The sequence below is a fragment of the Mycteria americana genome, unplaced genomic scaffold (genome assembly GCF_035582795.1).
Source record: "Mycteria americana isolate JAX WOST 10 ecotype Jacksonville Zoo and Gardens unplaced genomic scaffold, USCA_MyAme_1.0 Scaffold_46, whole genome shotgun sequence".
Taxonomy (NCBI): Eukaryota; Metazoa; Chordata; class Aves; order Ciconiiformes; family Ciconiidae; genus Mycteria; species Mycteria americana.
Genome location: NW_027445633.1, coordinates 942,257 through 962,651, shown reverse-complemented (window position 1 = coordinate 962,651; position 20,395 = coordinate 942,257). Strand labels below are relative to the sequence as shown.

The window sequence follows — 20,395 nt, the reverse complement described above, 5'->3', positions numbered from 1 at the left end:
AGCCCCCTCTCTCCTGTGCTTTCAAGTCTCAGCTCCCTTCCATAAGCCCAGGCTCTATACTACAAACCCAATGGAGGGTGTCCTCAATCTGCATGGGCACACAGCTCAGCTAACTTTGGCATTTTCTGGGCACTTTCCAGCCCAGCCCAGCCCCTCCTCGGATCTTCCCATCTCCCCTGCCCTCTCCCCAGCACAGCACAGCCCAGCACAGCAGCCCAGGCTGGGCTGGCCCCATGGCAGTGCCCACCGCAGGGTTCTACAGAGCTCTGAGCACCCACAGCACAGCCCCAGCCCCTCTGAAGGGCACAGCAGCTCTCAGGGGGCAGAGGAGGGTCAGCCTCCCCATCAGCCCCGGGGCTGCTGCATGAGGAGACAGAGGCCAGTGTCTCCCTGTGTCCCCTGCTCTTTTCTCCAGGAGATCCGTACTGGCCGCTGCTGGCAGCCCCTCTGTGCCAGGCCCTCTCCCCAGCACAGGGCTCCTGCCCTGGGACTCCTCTGGCTGCTCCTGCTGCCCCAGTGACAGAGCAGCCTGTCCCAAGCTGCTGCATGCAGAAATAAGTTTCTCTGTGTCATCAGTTTCCCCCTGGAACTAGAGAGTTGTGCCTTTGCTCTTCTGCAGGGGTCATCCATGCCCCTAGAGAGCCTTTCCCCAGGGGACTGTGTCTGTGCTGGCCTGATCGCATGCTTCTGCCCCCTTCCCATGCTCCCTGCAGGGCCCCAAGCTGGTGGTGCTGCTCTGCAGAGCCAGCAGGCTGTGGTGCATGAGAGCCACGGGGAGACAATCCCAGGAAGATCCCTGCTGATCATCACCATCTCCAGGGGCACTGGCACCCACAGGTGAACGCTCAGTCCAGGTCTCAGAATCACAGAATCACAGAATCATATAGGTTGGAAAAGACCTTTAAGATCATCGAGTCCAACCATAAACCTAACACTGCCAAAAACCACCACTACACCATGTCTCTAAGTACCTCATCCAAACGTCCTTTAAATACCTCCAGGGATGGCGACTCAACCACTTCCCTGGGCAGTCTGTTCCAATGCTTGATAACCCTCTCGGTGAAGAAAAATTTCCTAATATCCAGTCTAAACCTCCCCTGGCGCAACTTGAGGCCATTTCCTCTTGTCCTATCACTTGTTACCTGGGAGAAGAGACTGACCCCCACCTCTCTACAACCTCCTTTCAGGTAGTTGTAGAGAGCGATGAGGTCTCCCCTCAGCCTCCTTTTCTCCAGGCTAAACAGTCCCAGCTCCCTCAGCCGCTCCTCATAAGACTTCTGCTCCAGACCCTTCACCAGCTTCGTTGCCCTTCTCTGTACGCGCTCCAGTACCTCAATATCCCTCTTGTAGTGGGGGGCCCAAAACTGAACACAGTATTCGAGGTGCGGCCTCACTTCCCTAATTCATCACCCCAAGCCCTCCTCACCTCAGCCCATGGAGAAGCCAAGCACAGCAGCATGGTCTCATGGGGGCAATTTCTTCATTCTGTTCCTGATCTGAACTCTGGAAGAAGAGCACAACCTGCAGACAGCGGCACTGAGAAAACCCCCTTTTATTAAAGAGATGTGACATGGGAGAGCAGCTGTGACATCGTGCCAGAGACATCTGAAAAGACCTCTGGGTCAGACAGAGTGGTTTCATGGCTCTGGAGAAGTGGAGTGAGTGCGGACATTCCTGGAGAAACAGAATTATCACAGAACAATACCCAAAGCACAGCAGATTCCCCAGGTACTCTGGAAATCACTTGTGAAAAGACACAGGCAGCTTATTGCTGCTGAAAGACGACTGATTGAATCAGCTTCTTCAATGCATCTTTGAGCTCCTGGTTCCTCATGCTGTAGATGAGGGGGTTCACTGCTGGAGGAACCACTGAGTACAGAACAGCCACCACCAGATCCAGGGATGGGGAGGAGATGGAGGGGGGCTTCAGGTAGGCAAACATGGCAGTGCTGATATATAGGGAGACAACGGCCAGGTGAGGGAGGCACATGGAGAAGGCTTTGTGCCGTCCCTGCTGAGAGGGGATCCTCAGCACGGCCCTGAAGATCTGCACGTAGGACAGCACAATAAAAACAAAACACCCAAAAGCCAAAGCAAAACTAACCACAGTAAGCCCAACTTCCCTGAGGTAGGACTGTGAGCAGGAGAGCTTGAGGATCTGGGGGATTTCACAGAAGAACTGGTCCAGGACATTGCCCTTGCAGAGGGGTATGGAAAACGTATTGGTAGTGTGAAGGAGAGCATTGAGAAAAGCACTGCCCCAGGCAGCTGCTGCCATGTGGACACAAGCTCTGCTGCCCAGGAGGGTCCCGTAGTGCAGGGGTTTGCAGATGGCAACGTAGCGGTCATAGGCCATGATGGTGAGGAGACAATGCTCTGCTACTATCAAGAAGGAAAAGAGAAAGACCTGTACAACACATCCTGCGTAGGAGATTGCCCTGGTGTCCCACAGGGAATTGGCCATGGATTTGAGGAGAATAGTGGAGATGGAGCCCAGGTCAATGAAGGAGAGGTTGAAGAGGAAGAAGTACATGGGGGTGTGGAGGCGGTGGTCGCAGGCTACGGCGGTGATGATGAGGCCGTTGCCCAGGAGGGCAGCCAGGTAGATGCCCAGGAAGAGCCAGAAGTGCAAGAGCTGCAGATCCCGTCTGTCTGCAAAGGCCAGGAGGAGGAACTGGGTGATGGAGCTGCTGTTGGATGGTTGCTGCCTCTGCGCATGGGGTCCTGTCCTTGGAGGAAGAGTCAATGAAGAGTTAGGGGGGACTTCTCTGAGGAAAATCAAAGCATTTCTCCTACACCCTCACTCTGATACACCCCCTTCCCACACACACAATTCCTTCTCTAGGAGACTTTCCTTCAGCTCTGTGCCTGGAGCTCTGTGGTGCTGGTGAGCGTGCCCTGAGGAGAAGGGCCTCTGCCCACTGGCTGCTGAGGAGTCAGCCCTGCTCTGCGGCAGGGACTTCATGGGAACAGTGTGGGCAGGGGCCAGACCTGGTGTTCAGCTGTGTCAGATGAAACTGCTCCTAATGCAGAAGGGCCTGTCAGCATCTGCTCTCCCAGTGCTAAGGAACCAGGATGGCAGAAGGCACTTTGAGAGGTTTTAGGTTTTTTTCAAGCTCCCTCCATCTCACCTGGGGAGTGGTGTTGGATGTCAGAACCCCTCAGCATTTCTGCTGCACTCAGGGAGAACGGAGAGAGGCCTGAAAAGCAAGAGGATTGCCTGTGGTTTAGTGCAGAGTGAGGGAGCTAGTCTGTCCCTCCGTCTTGTTCCCAGCTGCCCTGGGCTTGCACCTTCATGAGATGGAGGGCGATCACACTCTTACCTTACCCTGAAAAACAACCAGACACTACTGAGAGCAGAGGGACCTACCACAGACCACGCAATGTCTCACCCTTTCTCAAGGTCTCAGCACCCCACTTCTAGCCAAGGACACACAGGGCTCATTTCACCAACTCAGCAGCATTTCCTCGGTTGTAGTATCTCTGCACTTCTCCATGGGGCTTTCAGACAAAACAGAGGTGCTCTGCACAGGTCTGCATCCTGGAGGGCAGCTCACAGCTTGGAAGGACACCCCAGGGAGATAGCCAATTGTCCTCCTAGTGCTGGCATCTCAGTAAGAGAAAATGGACTCTTTCCCCAGCCCCACAGGTGAGAGGGAAGCTGGGACATCTGTTCCCATGGACACACCGGCATGAAGGGACCCACAAGATCAGTGTGGGACTCTGCAGCTGAAACTCCCATCCCCAGAGAGTCTGACAGCAAGAACAAGAGAAATTTAAAAGAGAGAAGTGGAGAAACAAGGCAAAGCCCAGTGAGGGTCTGGCCGAGAGAGGCCAGGGGAGAGGCAGCCAGGCACTCAGGGCAGCGTTACCCGTACCCAGCTGTGCACAACACCTCCCAGACTGTGATAATGCCGGACAGTTGCCCTCAGCCCCATTGCTGGTTACGGGGAAATGTGCCCGTGGCAGGAGGGATGGATGCCCTTCGCCTCTTCTGCTGGTCTGCTGGACACAGAGGTGCCTCCCAGCCTAGACCCCATGGCCGTGAGGGCTGAGGGCTGTGCTGGGTGGGAGAGGAGAGATGAAGGATGTTGCTCGGGGAAGGCATCTGCAGTGCAGGGCTGGCCGGGAGGTGCCCATATCTCCCCTGCCACAGGCTTTCCATAAGCAGTTCCCTCCCTTCCTGCCCATCTCTGCTGCCTGCAGCTGTCCCAGCTGGGAGCTGTTTCTCTGGCCCCATGTCTCTTCCCTGCCAGTGCTCACAGAGCCCAGCCCAGCCCCTGTGTGCCCGGCTCTGCCCTGCAGCCACGCTGTGTGTGCAGGGGCTACAGAAGAGGTCATACAAACCCTGAGGAACCTGGAAAGGTGCTGCTGGTGCTACCTGTAGGCTGGCAGGGGATGAAGGCACTTGCTGAGGCTCCTAGTACACGTCAGGGTGACAGTGTAGAAGCCTCCTCCCCTTCTCTAATCTGCACGGCTGTGTTTCCATCCAACCCAGGTGAGCCAGAGCAAAGTGGAAGCACAGATTCAGGAAAGCACAGACTCAAGCAGGAAACCCCTGCCATGACCGTACTCATGAAAAGTCCCCTCAGAAATGCTCTGGGCATGATCTGGAGCTGTGAGCAGCCCTGACCCACGCAGCAGAAGGACCCTGCCCTGCCGGGGGTCCCTCCTTCCAGCCACAGCTTCTCCCCACAGCGCTGTGGGGAGCTCCCCAGGCAGGCTGAGTGCTGACCCTGGCAGGCGGCTGAATCCCTGCCCCAGCACGCAGCACCCTGGGGTGCAGGGACCCTGCTCGGAAGGACAGCCCTGGGCACCCCTGCCTGCACACCTGGCTTCACACCCCTGCGGTCCTTCCTGGAAGAAGGCAGCCATCATGTCTTCTGCCTCTGAGGGCAGGGAATCCACATGACCATGCCCTCCTCCTCAACAGCAGAGAAATTGTGAGAGCTCTCCTGAAAGATCCCAGAGGCTGTGGGATGTGCCAGCTTTAGGAGATCCCTCCAGCAACTGCCGCTGCATTGCCCTGTAGCCACACACTTACACTGTCAAGGGCTGTGAAGATTTCTCCAAGAGTGAGCTCTCAGCATCCTGCAAGCCCAGGCTGCCTTTAACCTCTCTCTGCCTCACTGCTCTCCCCTCGCTGCCTGCAGGCAGTGCCCTCAGCCCTGCTGCCCTTTGCAGAGGAGCTGCTCCTGGGCAGAGCTGTCTCTCTGCAGCGCTGCCCGCTTGCCAGGAGCTCCCTCCATGCCAGGAGCCCAGCCCAGCTCAGCAGCAGAGGACCAGCCCAAGGCAGCACTTTCTCTGCTCCCCCCTCCCCTCCACTCCCGGCTCCCTCGAGGTGTCCCGGGGTCTCCAGGGCTGACAGCTCCTGAAAGGCAGCAGGGTCACTCCTGGGGAGCACAGCTGGAAGCAGACTGAAGTCATCACTGCCTGTCCCTCTCTAAACACTAGACGGGCTGAGTCCTGCAGCGGGAATTGCTCTGCCAGGGAGTGCGGATCTGCAGGAGGTGTCAATGTTCCCCTCTGGAAACCCCTGTTCCTGTCCCATTGTCAGGCAGGGCACGTAGGCAGTGACAGGCAGGGCATCCTTTCCACCTGTGCAGGGCAGGGATTGAGCCAAGTCCAGGTAGGCATCTCAGCTCTCAGCAGTATTCCTGGAGGCCGGAGGGGGATTGGGCTTCTCCAGTACACCCCACAGACCCACGGGAGGTGGGATTCCTCTTGCCTCAGCTCAGCTGCACAAAATCCCTGTGAGCTCCTTATCTAAGCTGCCATGTCAATAGTGGAGACAGAGGCCAGGAGTGAGCTTGTCCAATGCAAACACCTGGTGGCATTTGAGGTGCCAGAGGTGGTTCAGGACATGTGCAGGAGACTGCAAGCTCTAGTGGAGCAATTCTGAGAGACAGGGCAGCATTTGGGCACCTTGTCTTGGAGGCTGGTGGGGAATCCCTTTGGCCAACTGAAATGATAGAAGATGATCACACTTAGGACAACCAAACCTGTACCTGCTGAGGATGTTTAGGGCAACCGATAGAGGTATTCACCCGATGAAATGAAGTCATGTGCCACAGGGGGAGCTCAGTCTGCCTGTCTCTTCTCCATCAGTTGTATTTCCTGCATCTCCACTAAGCGGAACCGAAGGTTTACCATGGACATCCCTACATTGCCTACCCTGTTGCAGGGCAGCTGCTCAACCTAATGGCCAAATGCAGGCCTGTAGGGCTCCCTCAGATGCCAACGCTGCCCAGCACAACTGGAGGGTACAGCTGGCTGGGCAGTGCAGGACCTACAGCACAGCTATCCCCATTCAGGGCTGGTCCATAACAGACACTCCAGGGCATCTCAGGTACATTTGGTGCGTGTGAGCAAGAGACTGAATGCCACCACTGCAGTGAGACAAGGTCTGTCCCATGTCTGTCCAGCAGCCGCAGGCAGTGCATCTATACGAGGCATGTCACAGCAGGGTCTCCGCTCGTGTGCCAACGCTTCCAAATGCTGCTGATTCTTCTTACCCCCATCCTTTATTCACTCCCTTGATGATGCAATCCAGGAACAGGTGAATGATTTTCACAGTGTGCCTGGACAACAGGATGTCCATAGCAAAGGACGTTTTCAGCAGCAACTTGTCCTTCCTGGCGATCAGCTTCACCTCTACCACAGGCCCTCCAGTCTGCAGAGACACTGCAGACAGCAAAGTCCTCTCCTGCCAGGACTGCACAGTCCAAACATGGTTCTCTCTGGCACTGGGGAGCACAGGGTGTGCGCTCTTTATGGGCACATCATTTCGTCCTTACATTGCCATCTGCCATCCACTCCAGCATGCCTCTGCTCTCAAGGAAAGGCTTTGCTTGCACAGGATCTTGGGCACCAGATCTGTGATAAGGCTGAGGCTGGCCCTGGTGGCACCAAGCTGAGGTGCTGCAGCCCAAATGTGCACCAATGGCCTCAGCCTGGAGCACAGACAAGAGGGGCTGGAGCCCCGTGTGCTGTCACAGAGCTGTGACATTGATATAATACCTGCTGAGGTGTGGTGGGACAGGTCAGGAACCTTGAGGTGCTGCAATGGATGGATACAGGCTTCTCAGAAAAGACAGGTGGGGAAGATCAGGAGGGGGAGGCCCTCAGTGTGAGGGAGCTGCCTGGGTGTATGGAGGTCCTCTATGGGATGGGCAGCAGATTGGGTGAGCTCTTGTGGGGGAGGGTCACAGGACACACCAGGTAGGGAGACATGCTGGTAGGAAATCCTTACCTGGAGTCAGGTGAGGAAGAGGACAAAGTCTTATGGAAGCAATTTGAGGAAGGCCAGTTCAATGACCCCACACCACCCTTGGGGACTTTAATCGCCCTGACCTCATGGGAAGGGGAAACTGCAGGGTGCAAAGATTCCCAGAGGTTTCTGCAGGTTCCTGGGGCCAGCTTCTTAGCACAGCTGCCATGTGTGCCCACATAGGTGATGCTCACCTGGATCTGGTAATTTCTGTAATGGTGCCCTCCCACCAAAGGGTGGGGTATCACCAACCCCAGGGTCAAGCTGGCTGTGACTTTGTGGATCTGAAACCTGAAATCCTCCAAAAACAGAGATCACAGAGAGTCTCTTTGTTTCCTACAGCATCATTCAGGCTGGAAGGGACCTTGGGAGGTATCTCGACCTACCTCCTGCTCCAAGCAGGGTCATACCAGATTGCTCAGGGCTTTACCCAAACGTTTTGTGGTCACTTTCTGGGATAGAGCGTGTCTCGTCCCCCTCGGTGGGTTGCGAGATGGGTGAATCTTTTTGATTCCCCGGGGATTTGTGTACCGACAAAGGGCGATCTCTGCTTGGCAGAGCCGCAGGCCGGTAGAGTCACGACAATGACTCAGAGGAACAGTTAGACTAACAACTTTATTAACTAGCAAACTACAAACTTAACCAACTAGCAAGCTCAGCGAACGAACAGAGGACATGTAGCAATGGAGCTATTTTCCGGGCAACCCGTCACAATTCATCCAAAACTCATATGCCCAGATATGTGTATAATGGAAGAGTAGCGGAAAAGAGAAGTGAGAAAAGGAAAAGAGAAGAGAGGAGGATAAAGAAAAGGAAAGATATCACCACCCTTGGATCCCGCGATGATGATGACAGACGTGGCAATCCTCCGGTGATGGGCGCGCGCGCCGTTCCCTGGGGAAGGAGTCTCTTTATACTCTAATCCCTGCCTCAGGTCACACCCCTGCAGGATTTATGTTGCTCTGGTCCTCAAAGGGTTGCAGGCGCTGGGGGGAGGGGGGTGGTTTGGGAGGAGTTTCATTCCAAGTTTCGGGTGATTGTAGGCCAATTCCTTAGATAGAACTCTGTGTGACCTCTGGCCATAGATGGTAACTGCACATCCTCCAACGCACTCTTCTCATCCCGTGCTAGCCGACTTGCTGCACCTTATCTCCATAAATGTTTGAGACAGTACCTCCTTCAGTGTCTTACAAGACAATACCTCTTTTAGTCTCTCCTCCGAAAAGCTCTCCCCATCCCATGCTAGCCGACTTGCCGTCGCCATGCAAATCGCGCCTCATCTCTCCACAGTGTTTGAGACATTAACTCTTTCACTCTCTCACACATACTCCCCACGGGGCCCTGAGCTGGCGGTGCTGCTCTGCAGAGCGAGGGGGCTGTGGTGCCCTGGGGCCATGGGGTGACCCTGCAGTGGCCATGCGGGGAAGGGTGAGAAGCAGACCCAGCCAGACAGGGATCACTGCTGCTGAGCCCCTTTCCATCTCCCACTTCCCAGCTGGCCTATGACCAAGGAAGGTGCTTAGGAGGATCATGAGACGTTTCCATATGACATCTCCTCAGCCACCTCCAGTGTCTCCTAAAGAGCCTGTACATCACAGTACCCAAAGCTGTGCTACCTGTCCCACCACGTCAGCACAGTGGTTCCCTCAGAAGCTCTGTCATGGACTAAGGGGCTCCCGACCCTCCTGGCTGTGTCCCAGGCTGAGGGCATTGGTGCACAGTTGGGTTGCAGCAGCTCAGCAAAGTCTTCTCATGGAGAAAACTGGAACCAAGCACCCAGGACCCCACGTATGCAAAGGCTTTGCTTCAGAGCAAAGACATGCTGGGAAGGATGGCAGGTTGCAACGTAAGGACGAAATGTGATGCTCGTGAAGACAACAAACCCTGCAGTCCCCAAGGCCAGAGGAAAACAGGCCTGGGCCATGCCAGCCTTGCAAGAGAGGAGTTTGCTGCCGGAGGTGACTCTGCAGCACCTTCTGCCAATCTCCAGGAACACAAGGGACCCCTGAGAAAGTCCCTGGGTGAGCTAAGGCTGCAATCCAGCCAGACTGTGGACATCAGTGGTGTGGGGTTTTCTTCATATGATCACGGGGAGAGGTGGGTAGAGGACAGGGGAGAAGAGAACTGTCAGGGGTTGAGAGTATAGGGCCATGAGTGGAGACCCTGGTGTGATGTGCCTCCCAATCTTGCAGCAGCCCTGGCTGTAGACGAGATGGACCTTGCCTCCTTGCCGGGGTGTTGGCATTCCAGTGCTGGCAAAAAGGCACCGGACCCCTTTGGGAGGCCCTGGTGTGTCTGCCCAGCCCCACTCCAGCGGGACATGGCTTTCCTGGAGGTCCTGTGCCATATTGGCCAGCCACATGCAGTTGCGCTGGGCACCCCAGGCACCTGGCATGGCACCAGAGGCCTTTCTTATGCCCTTAGAAAGAGCCTTGCAATGATATCGGTGCCTGCAATGCAGGGACGTGCCCGTGCCTGAGTTTTGTAGTAAGCTGAGCTCTAGTGAGTGCAGTGGAGGGAGCCCAGAGAGAGCCCTGACCCTCCTTCTGCTGCACTCCTCCTTTTGGTCAGCTGGAAGGCCAGCAGCTGCCATGGACATGTGAGTCTAAGAGACGTTCAGATGCCCTAACCATTGGGTGTAACCTGAGGTGACCAAGGGACCCTCCCTCCCAGCCCCCCAGCTCATGCTCAGGCAGGTGGGGGTGTCCCATGGATGCTCCATCAGCGCTTGCAGACACAGCCACAAGTCCTGGACCACCCCTGGCACCTCAGATGCCACCAGGTGTTGGTGTGTGAGCAGCTGACTGCCACCCTCCATCCCCATGGATCACAGAGGGAGCTCAGGGCAGGGGCTGCTCTGCAGGCACCTATTTTGTGCACGCTGAGCTGGAGCAAGAGGAATTTCAGCTCCTGTGGGGTCCATGGGGAAGAGCTGAACCCCACTGCAGTCTCTGGGCTACTCACCAGAGAGGAAATACCTGATGGACTCAGCTGAACCCCTGCCCTGCACGGTGGGGAAATGATCCCTGCCTGTCACTGCCACGGTGTCCTGCCTGGCAAGGGGACAGGGATAGGGGTCAAGGGAGACAAATATTGAAACTCTTTGTAGACCCCCACGGCGTGTTAGGGCAAATCCCACTTCTAAACTCTGTCTCTGCAGTGTTCAGAGAGGGACAGTCAGTGATTGCTTCAGTTAGCGTCTGCCTACGCTCCCCAGGAGAGACCCTGCTGCCCTTCAGGAGACGTCAGCCCTTGGAGCCCCAGGGACACGTGGAGAGAGCCCAGAGGGGGCAGAGAAAGTGCTGCCTTGGGCTGGTCCTCTGCTGCTGAGCTGGGCTGGGCTCCTGGCATGGAGGGAGCTCCTGGCAAGCGGGCAGCGCTGCAGAGAGACAGCTCTGCCCAGGAGCAGCTCCTCTGCAAAGGGCAGCAGGATGAGGGCACTGCCTGCAGGCAGCGAGGGGAGAGCAGTGAGGCAGAGAGAGGTTAAAGGCAGCCTGGGCTTGGAGGATGCTGAGAGCTCACTCTTGGAGAAATCTTCACAGCCCTTGACAGGGCAATGCAGCTGCAGTTGCTGGAGGGATCTCCTAAAGCTGGCACATCCCACAGCCCATGGGATCTGTAAGTACAATTCTCACCGTTTCTCTAGTGCAGGGGATAAGGACGTCTTCTGGAGCAGGGCTTCCTTGCTGCACCGTCAGAGGGACAGGGCATGATGTGTCTCTGGGTGCAGTGCAATGCAGACGCTTCCTGGAGCAGTCTCCTAAAGCAGGCATAGCCCATGTCTAAGAAGATCTGCCAGGAAGGCTCTCGAGGCTCCTTCGGTGTTGAGGAGGACGTGCTTCAGAGCAGGGCTTCCGTGCCGCACCGTCAGAGGGACAGGGCATGACCGCTGCCTTCTCCCAGGAACAACCGCAGGGGTGTGAAGCCGGGTGTGCAGGCAGGGGTGCCCAGGGCTGTCCTTCCGAGCAGGGTCCCTGTGCCCCTGGGTGCTGTGTGCCACGGCAGGGAGTCTGCTGCCTGCCAGGGTCAGCACTCAGCCTGCCCAGGGAGCTCCCCATGGGTCTTCCGGGAGAGGCTGTGGGTGGAAGGGGCCACCCCCGTCAGGGCAGGGTCCTTCTGCTGTCCAAAGGGTGCTGCATGGGTCAGGGCTGCTCACAGCTCCACATCACCCCCAGGACATTTCCCAGGGGACTTTTCAAGAAGCGTATCAAGGCAGGGGCTACCTTGTGTAAAGGTGTTTTCAGTTTCCTGCTGTGCTGGTGGTGCTGATGAGGAATGGTGATGGTTCTTTCAGTTTTGGACGAATGACCGAGACTCCTACAGCGTTACAGTGAGTTATCAATAGGTTCCCAGGAACCTGATAGAGTCCCTTCACTCATTCCTTTGCCTACAGAAAGCACCAATGTCACCTTTATGGTGTCTTCAGGGTTCATCTGAGGTGCTCCTTAGGACTTGCCAACACACAGATGGCCCTGGCCAGTGCCCTGCTGCCAGGAGGAGTCTGCAACGCAGAGCTGAAGCACCCAGTGCGTGGGATGGGCTCTGTGAGCACTGGCAGGGAGGAGACATGGGGACAGAGAAACGGCTCCTGGCAGGGACAGCTCCAGGCAGCAGAGACAGGGGCAGGGACGGAGAGGAAAGTGCTGACAGCAAAGGCTGAGGGGGATCTGGGCACCTCCCTGCCAGCCCTTCAGTGAGCATGCCTTTTCCCCAGTCAAGGCCCCCTGGGCTCTTCTCCCACCCAGCAGAGCCTCTGCCCTCAAGGTCAGGGCTTCCAGGGCAGGAGTTGCCTCCTCTGCAGCAGAGGAGACTCTCCCGAGTGCCTGTCTGTCCGTCCTGGCCCTGCTTCCCTTGGCACAAGCACTGGGGCATTTCTCTTGGTTTCCCCACCCCTCCCTGGTGCTGCTGCTCTTGTTTTCAGGCTCTCTGGGAAAGGGGGTTTCAGCTGCAGCTCAGCAGCTGATCCTGCAGGTCCTGCCATGCTCATGTTTCTGTGGGTGCAAGGCGGCTCTGTGGGGCACTGGGCAAAGCAGTCCATGGCATGGGGATAAGGCTGACTGCCCGTTAAGGACACCCCATTTTTAGGGCATCCAGAAGAGCAGAGCTCTTCCCTGGGGAGGGGAGGGTGGAGATCATCTGCCCTTTCAGGCTGGATTCAGCTGTTCCCAGCAGAATCCAATTTCCTTTCAGGGGAACATCTGAGTGTGATCACCATCCAGACCAAAGAGGTGAGAGCCAAGGACAGCTGGGAGCAAGACTGATGGACAGACCAGCTCTCCTCCATCTGCACTAAGGGTCTGTCCTTCTGCCTCTCAGGACTCTCAGTATAGCACTTGTGGTGTAGCAGAAATGCCAAGGATTTCTGCCTTCAGAAAACACTCCCCAGATGTGAGAGGGGCAACAGGAGCAAAATAAACAAAACAAAAGCCTTGCACCTTGCTTCTGCAGTTGGGTGAATTGGGAAGGACAATGCTGAAAAGCTCTTTGAAACCATGAGTAAATTGACCCTGAGATCACTCCTGGTTCCTGTTTAGCTGTGGCTGCACAGCAGGACTGATTCCTCCACAGAGGAGTCCCCTGCTCCCCACTACACCCCAACCCAGCACAGACCAGAGCTCAAGCCAGGGAGCTGCACGAAGGCCTTCCTGGAAAGAGAGAGGCCACGCGGGCTGTTTCTCTGAGACATGGAATAGGTTTTACTCTGAGAAGTCTCTCCTCACTTGTCACTGCCTTTTCCTCCTTGACCAGGCCCTTTGCACAAACTAAGCAGATGTCCAACAGCAGCTCCATCACCCAGTTCCTCCTCCTGGCGTTCATGGACACACGGAAGGAGCTGCAGCTCTTGCACTTCTGGCTCTTCCTGGGCATCTACCTGGCTGCCCTCCTGGGCAACGGCCTCATCATCACTGCTGTAGCCTGTGACCACCGCCTCCACACCCCCATGTACTTCTTCCTCCTCAACCTATCTGTTCTTGACCTGGGCTCCATCTCCACCACTGTCCCCAAATCCATGGCCAATTCCCTGTGGGACACCAGAGCCATTTCCTACTTGGGGTGTGCTACTCAGGTATTTTTCTTTCTCCTTTTCTTATCAGCAGAGTATTGTCTTCTCACCATCATGGCCTGTGACCGCTACGTTGCCATCTGCAAACCCCTGCATTACGGGACCCTCCTGGGCAGCAGAGCTTGTGTCCACATGGCAGCAGCTGCCTGGGGCAGTGGGTTTCTCAATGCTGTGCTGCACACGGCCAATACATTTTCCATACCACTCTGCCACGGCAATGCCCTGGACCAGTTCTACTGTGAAATCCCCCAGATCCTCAAGCTCTCTTGCTCACGTTCCTACCTCAGGGAAGTTGGCCTTGTTGTGGTTAGTGCTTTTCTTGTTTTTGGATGTTTTGTTTTCATCGTGCTGTCCTATGTGCAGATCTTCCGGGCTGTGCTGAGGATCCCGTCTGAGCAGGGACGGCACAAAGCCTTTTCCACGTGCCTACCTCACCTGGCCGTGGTCTCCTTGTTTCTCAGCACTGCCATGTTTGCCTATTTGAGGCCCCCCTCCATCTCGTCCCCATCCCTGGATCTGGTGGTGGCAGTTCTGTACTCGTTGGTTCCTCCGGCAGTGAACCCCCTCATCTACAGCATGAGGAACAAGGACCTCAGGGATGCTCTGTGGAATCTATTTGAATACATTCTACTTCAGCATCAATAAGATGCCCATCATCTTCATAGCACTCCCAGGGTATCTCAGGAAATGCCAAAACTTTGTGCTTTGGTTTGGTTTGGATTTTTCTTTCTTTCTTTTGTCCTTCTTTTGTTTATAGCTTTGATGTTATAATTTACCTTTATGTAATACTATTATGGCCCTCCTGCTTTTTTTTTGTTTTGTTTTGACCCAAAACCTCTTATACATAAGGAGCCAGGCTCCCTTTGATAAACACAATAAAGAAAACAGCAGAAAAGTATTTTCCTCAGCTCCCACCACTTCTATCTTGTGTGGAAAAGGACAACAGCAGGACCGGGTCTTTTCCGTGCTGGTGTTTCCTCTCTTCCACCCTGTCCTGCTGTGCCCTTGCTTTTGTGTAAGCCCTAAGGTCTCATGTAACTTGTGACAGTCCTGTTGCCTCCACAGTGGCATGCGGGTGGCTGCAGGAGGAGCAGGCCATGTGAACCACTGTGTCAGAGCTGTCTTCCCTGCCAGCACCACCGTCACCAAAGGGGCTCCTCAGGACAGGGCCAGACGACCGGATGCCTCTTCAAAAGCTGGTGTCAGGAATACACCCAAGGAGCTGCTCCCAAAAAGGGCCTCTTGCTCTTCTGGGGTTTCCGACAGATTCAGGGGGACAAGCTAAGAGTCCCACCATGATATATTAAGCACCAAGGGTTGGATGGAGAGCTCCCTTCTTGGTTGCACATGTCCGAGAAGACAGCAACTGGTCTTTGACTTATCTGCCTGGCACTGTCACACCTCTGGTGGGGATGATGGCAGATGCTGGCCTGGAGAGAAATCGGGAACTGCCAGGAGGCATCAGGGAAACCCCAGGGACAGCGTATGAGTCTGGGTGGGCAGTGAGTGGCTCCTCATAAAATGTGTAATGTCATAAGGGAGGTTCTTCCAGAGGAGAAGGTGAACCTGAGGAGCCCGTGGGCTACTGAGGACTCTGCAATGCCAGGAGAGGCTGTGAGGAGCCAGCAGGCAAAGGGACATGAGAGTGGAGAGTGGTTCAGGACACCGTGACGGATGCACCCACTCTGAATTAGTGAACAGTACTTTGGTTCAAGCGTCACCGACAAGTGGCCCTGACTGAAATCAGTCCTGCTGTGCAAACTGTGAGAGCTGTGCTAGGCCATATCTTCTCAGCCACTAAGGAGTCTCGGCCACGTCTTATCAGGAGTGAAGAGTACCAGCCCGAGCTGGGAGTGGACAGAACTAAACCTGCTACAGCTGCCCTCCTGCACAGACGCCAAAGGAGGGTTTGACTACGAGTCCATCCCTGTGTGCTATAAATATTTGTAGCCTCCCCGAGGCCATTGAGCTCTCCTGTACGGCAACAGGTTGCATGGCGATGATCTGCCCTTTGAGCAGGGACACTTCTCAAGGGTACTCCTCAAGGCTGAGAGACCCCTTACCTGGTACCTGATATCTATAACGAGGCAGGTGACATTTTACATTAGGCCTAAACGTATATTGTATGCTAGCAACATTTATTTATATATCCAGCTACAGCTTAAATATTAGAATTGTAGTCAGTAGCAGAGTGTTTGACTACTGTCTAAATCATTGTCTAAATCATCATCTAATAACCATCTAAATTATCATCTAAATTATCATGTCAATCATTGTCAAATCATTGTCAAATCACTGTTTAAGTACTGTTCAATTACTATTCAATTATTGCTTAATCACCATTTGATTATCCTTTCATTTTCATTCAATCATCAATTCATTGTCATTTGATCATCGTTTAATAATTAATAAAACATTTTAGTAAACCCCACAGCAATGACTTCTCTTAATAATTCACCTGCGACAAAAACTGGTGTAGTCTGCAGTGTGGCGGACTCAGTCCTTGAATAATTATGGAGGACAAATTTAACCCTTCACCAAAATTTGTGGATGATTGGGTGCATGAAAAGCGGGAAAACTGGAATAGGATGGAGACACAATTAAACCTTGCAGCAGGGAAAAGGAAAGATGGTAAAGAGAAGGGAATAATATGCGAAAAGTTGATAACGTGTTTGGGAGCTGCGTATCAGTGTAAGGAATGTAAAGATCAGGAAATGGGGGTGTTAGAAGGTGAGGGTGAACAAAGAAAGCGACCAGAAATGCTGTTATCTCTGCAGATAGGTCAATTGTAGAAACAACTGGGGGAGGAAAAAGAAAAATGCAGGGAGGATAAACTAGAACTCATGATATTTCAGGCCCTCCAACACACCAGATCCTCTAAAAATTCGTAAGCTAATTGTGTCCCCCCAGAAGATTGGGATGGAGATATTTGGGAGAACCCGAACCAAGAACTTAGGGATGAGAGTGAATGAGATGAATCAGAATTTAAGGTAGCCCCTCTTATTAAAACTGAGGTATCTGCTGGACCTCAAGGGCGCAACCAGAGAAATAGCACAAGGACCATTCCATGGGACCCCCTTCAATTGGCCAATCTGCATGAAAAATATGGGCAGAAGCCTGGCAAGAGCGAGACTGAATATCTGTGGTGTGCCTCCTTAACCGGAGGAGAGCATATGATGTTAGAGCAAGGCAAAGTGGATGGCTTTGGGGGACCACGAGTGTTCTTGAACGAGGGAGCAGCCCCTAACGCTGAGCCACACTCTGTTACACGCTGAGTAGCTTATTGGGCAGGGGCACAGAGCCTTGGGATAGAGGGGAGCCACTGCTATGCCAATACGATCATGAAGCGAGCTTTCTACTGCCGTTACAAAAGCAGCCTGCCTGCAGGCTGTGAACGACAGGGGTGCACATGGTAATTACCCTCTCTCTGCCCGTGTAGACCCCCCAGCCATGAGACCCCTGCTAAGGGGAGCCCCTGCTGCCTGACAATCGTACCTCATTGCAAAGAGGGATGAAATAAGACAAAACATACAACATCACGCTCAGGAGGGTCAGGGCAGCCAAGCCCAGCTTTGACCCATCCCGACTTGGGCAGACTTAGTGCATAGCACTGTAAATCATCGTCGAGAAATGGGGAGGGATGAACTGACACCAGCAGGACAATCCCAAGCTGATGCAGACAGCAGAGTAAGTAATTACGTACTCCGGCAAGTAAGACAGGCTCCCCAGAACCCCAGACACTTGCCCCGATCTCATGAACCCCCTGATGGAAGCTCATCAATGGGATAACACAGACGGCTCTCTTATCTATGTCCCAATGGGCTGTCAAAGATTACTAGTAACATTTTCAATATACATGGGAGATAAAAGGTTAATAAATTCAAGTTTGGATTCCCAAAGAACTAACATTAACCCCGGCCAAGAAAGGGTTAAATAACAGGATTTACAGGCCAAAGTGAAATGTGCCCCATAGCTAAAGTAAACGTGTTACTGCCAGGGGAGAAAAGGATATCAAGGCACCAGTTAGCAGTAGTTTCAGGGAAGCAAAATGGTTTGGGCTTTGAGGTATGACAAGGACGAGTTTGGAAAGGACTGGACAGTGGTGTTTGGTCTTGTGGCTGCCGGGAGTGTCCTTGGTTAGCGGAGTGAAAATGAGCAGCTCCCCATGGGTGTCAGTGAACTGGCAGAGTTCACTGCTGTGAGCTGCCCCCACGCTGCCTGACTCAACAATAACCCATGTCCCTCACTCTCCTCTCTCTGTCGCTGCTGGGATGGGTATTGTGGAGGTCACAGCTGACCTAGAAAAAAGACACCTTATCTCCCAAACGCACTCCCCATATAATTCCCCAGTGTGACCAGTTAAAAAGCAGATGGGAGATGGTGCCTAAGTACAGACTACAGAAAGTCAAATGCAAACACCGCTCCTCCCACAACCACTGTCCCAAACACTGGTACATTAACTGCCACCTTCCAAGCTGCCACTCACCCCCAGATGGTGGTAGGAGATGTAAAAGATATGTTCTTTATGGTGCCGCTGCAGGAGGAGGAGAACAGAAAACTCACTTATGCCTGGGATGGGATACACGTTATTTTTAATTGTAAAGTACAAATAGAGTTGTACACAATTAACTTGATCTCCTTCTACGAAAAGGTGACACGCTTAGTGGATGAGGGAAAGGCTGTGGAGGTTGTCTGCCTTTGACCATGTTTCCCACAGCATTCTCCTGCAGAAACTGGCTGCTCATGGCTTGGAGGAGCATGAGCTTCTCTGGGAAAACAACCTGGCGGGATGGCCAGGCCCTAAGAGTGGTGGTGACTGGAGTTAAATCCAGTTGGCAGCCGGTCACAAGTGGTGTTCCCCAGGGCTCAGTACTGGGACCAGTTCTCTTTAATATCTTTATCAACGATCTGGATGAGGGCATTGAGTGCACCCTCAGTAAGTTTGCAGACAACACCAAGTTGTGCGGGAGCGTTGATCTGCCTGAGGGCAGGAAGGCTCTGCAGAGGGATCTGGACAGGCTGGGTCGATGGGCTGAGGTCAATTGTATGAGGTTCAACAAGGCTCAGTGCTGTGTCCTGCTCTCCCTATGGGACATGACTGCAGTCGTTCATATGAATACTTCTATAAACTGCCATGAACATACTGAGTGGGAAAAGGTTCTTTTGGCCTTTATTTGGGCAGCAGCTGTCATTTCACTTGGCCAAAGGAATTTCCTACCAGGCTCATGTATGATCCCTGAGATGTTGCCCTGGCTTTATGAACTTCTGCATTAGAGCTTGCAGTTGCCTGCAGGTATCTTGGGCCACCACTGGCAACGCTAATGTCACCAGGTATTTGCATCTGAACACCTCACTGCTGCCCTCCATCTGCATTAATTAGCAAGGGAGCTGAGAGAAGGAGCTCCCATGCAGGTGCCTATGTTGTGCACTCCTGGACAGAGGGCAGAGGAATCCCACCTCCTGTGGGTTTGTGGCAGGCATGGGAGGGAGCTGAGTCTCCTTCAAATACTAGGAATGGAAACGCAGGATGAGATGCTCCATGGACTCAGCTGAATCCTTTCCCTCAGCAGGGGTAAGGGAGATCCCTGCCTGCCACTGTCTGAGAGCCCTGTCTAACAATGAGACCAAAAAAGGTGATATTTAGATGGAACTTTGTCTCTGAGAGGAGAAATGACTCTGCTGGAAAGAAGTGTCTCTCCCCAGCTGAGGGAGGGAACATGAGTGCTGCCTTCAGCCTGTTTCCCAGCAGGTTCCCCTGCAGCCCCAGGGACACCTGGAGGGAGCCCAGAGGGGGCAGAGAAAGTGCTGCCTTGGGCTGGTCCTCTGCTGCTGAGCTGGGCTGGGCTCCTGGCATGGAGGGAGCTCCTGGCAAGCGGGCAGCGCTGCAGAGAGACAGCTCTGCCCAGGAGCAGCTCCTCTGCAAAGGGCAGCAGGGCTGAGGGCACTGCCCGCAGGCAGCGAGGGGGGTGAGGGAAGTCAGAGAGAGGTTAGAGGCAGATGGGAGTGGGAGGACAGAGGAGAGCTCACTTGCAGAATAACCTTCACAGCCCTCTACGTGGTAAGTCTCTGGCTGCAGGGCAATGCAGCCCCAGCTCCTGGAAAGATCTCCTAAAGCTGGCACATCCCACAGCCTACGGGATCTGCCAGGAGGACTCTCACAGTTTCCCCAGTGTAGAGAAAATGACTGGCTTTGGAGCAGGGCTTCCCTGCTGCACCATCAGAGGGACGGGGCATGTCGGCTGCCTTCACCCGGGGATGGCTGCAGCGTGTGAAGCTGGGGGTGCACCCAGGGTTGCCCTGTCGTTCAGAGCAGGGCCCCTGCACCCCAGGGGCTGTGTGCTGGGGCAGGACCTTTGTCTCCTGCCAGGGTCAGCTCTCAGCTTACCTGGGGAGCTGCCAGCAGCAGTGCGGGGAGAAGCTGTGGGTGGAAGAAGCAACTGCTGGCAGGAGAGGGTCCTTCTGCTGTCAAGAGGGTGCTGCGTTGGTCAGGGCTGCTCACAGCTCCAGATCACCCCCAGGGCATTTCTGAGGGGACTTTTCAAGGGGAAGGTCAAGGCAGGGATTTCCTTAAAGACAAGGAGCATTGGTGACTTTGTGTTTTTGATTTCCTATTTGAGGAGCATGGGGAGGTGGAAAAAGGGATCTCTCAAGTTTGAAGAAGTCACTGAGACTCCTGAGCTGTAACTTTGAGTGATCAGCAGGTCTGCCATAAACCTCCTAGAGTGCCTTCAGCCACTCCTCTGCCTATGGACAGCACCAGCTTCACCTGTATTGCACCCATCAGGGTGTTTCTTCCCTGCCCTTTTCCACCTGCAAACAGGACCATGCATGCAGCCAGTGCCCTGCAAACAGGCAGGTTTCTGTAGGGCCAGGGGGAGTGCACAGAGGTTGGGATGGGATCTGTGAGCACTGACAGGGAAAGACATGGGACAGGGAAACACCTCCCAGGAGGAAAATCTCCAGGCAGCAGAGATATGACCAGGGAATGAGAGGAAATGAAAACCAGAAATGTTGTGGGAGGGAGAATTCAGAAATCTCCCTATGATCCCCTCCGATGCAGA

The 20,395-nt window shown here is 54.2% G+C and overlaps 1 protein-coding gene and 1 pseudogene across 1 annotated transcript; one reads left to right on the top strand and one right to left on the bottom strand.

Annotated features, from left to right (window-relative positions):
* Nucleotides 1-1,740: 1,740 nt before the first annotated feature.
* Nucleotides 1,741-11,703, bottom strand: LOC142403893 (olfactory receptor 14J1-like; annotated as a pseudogene).
* A 1,337-nt stretch (nucleotides 11,704-13,040) lies between these two features.
* Nucleotides 13,041-13,979, top strand: LOC142403924 (olfactory receptor 14A16-like). The gene has a single exon (XM_075490226.1). It carries the CDS (start codon nucleotides 13,041-13,043, stop codon nucleotides 13,977-13,979), a length of 939 nt encoding a protein of 312 aa, XP_075346341.1.
* The last annotated feature ends 6,416 nt before the right edge of the window (nucleotides 13,980-20,395 follow it).

Coding starts and splice junctions, on each gene's coding strand:
- LOC142403924 (XM_075490226.1), top strand. CDS start 13,041: ATGTCCAACAGCAGCTCCATCACCCAGTTCCTCCTCCTGGCGTTCATG.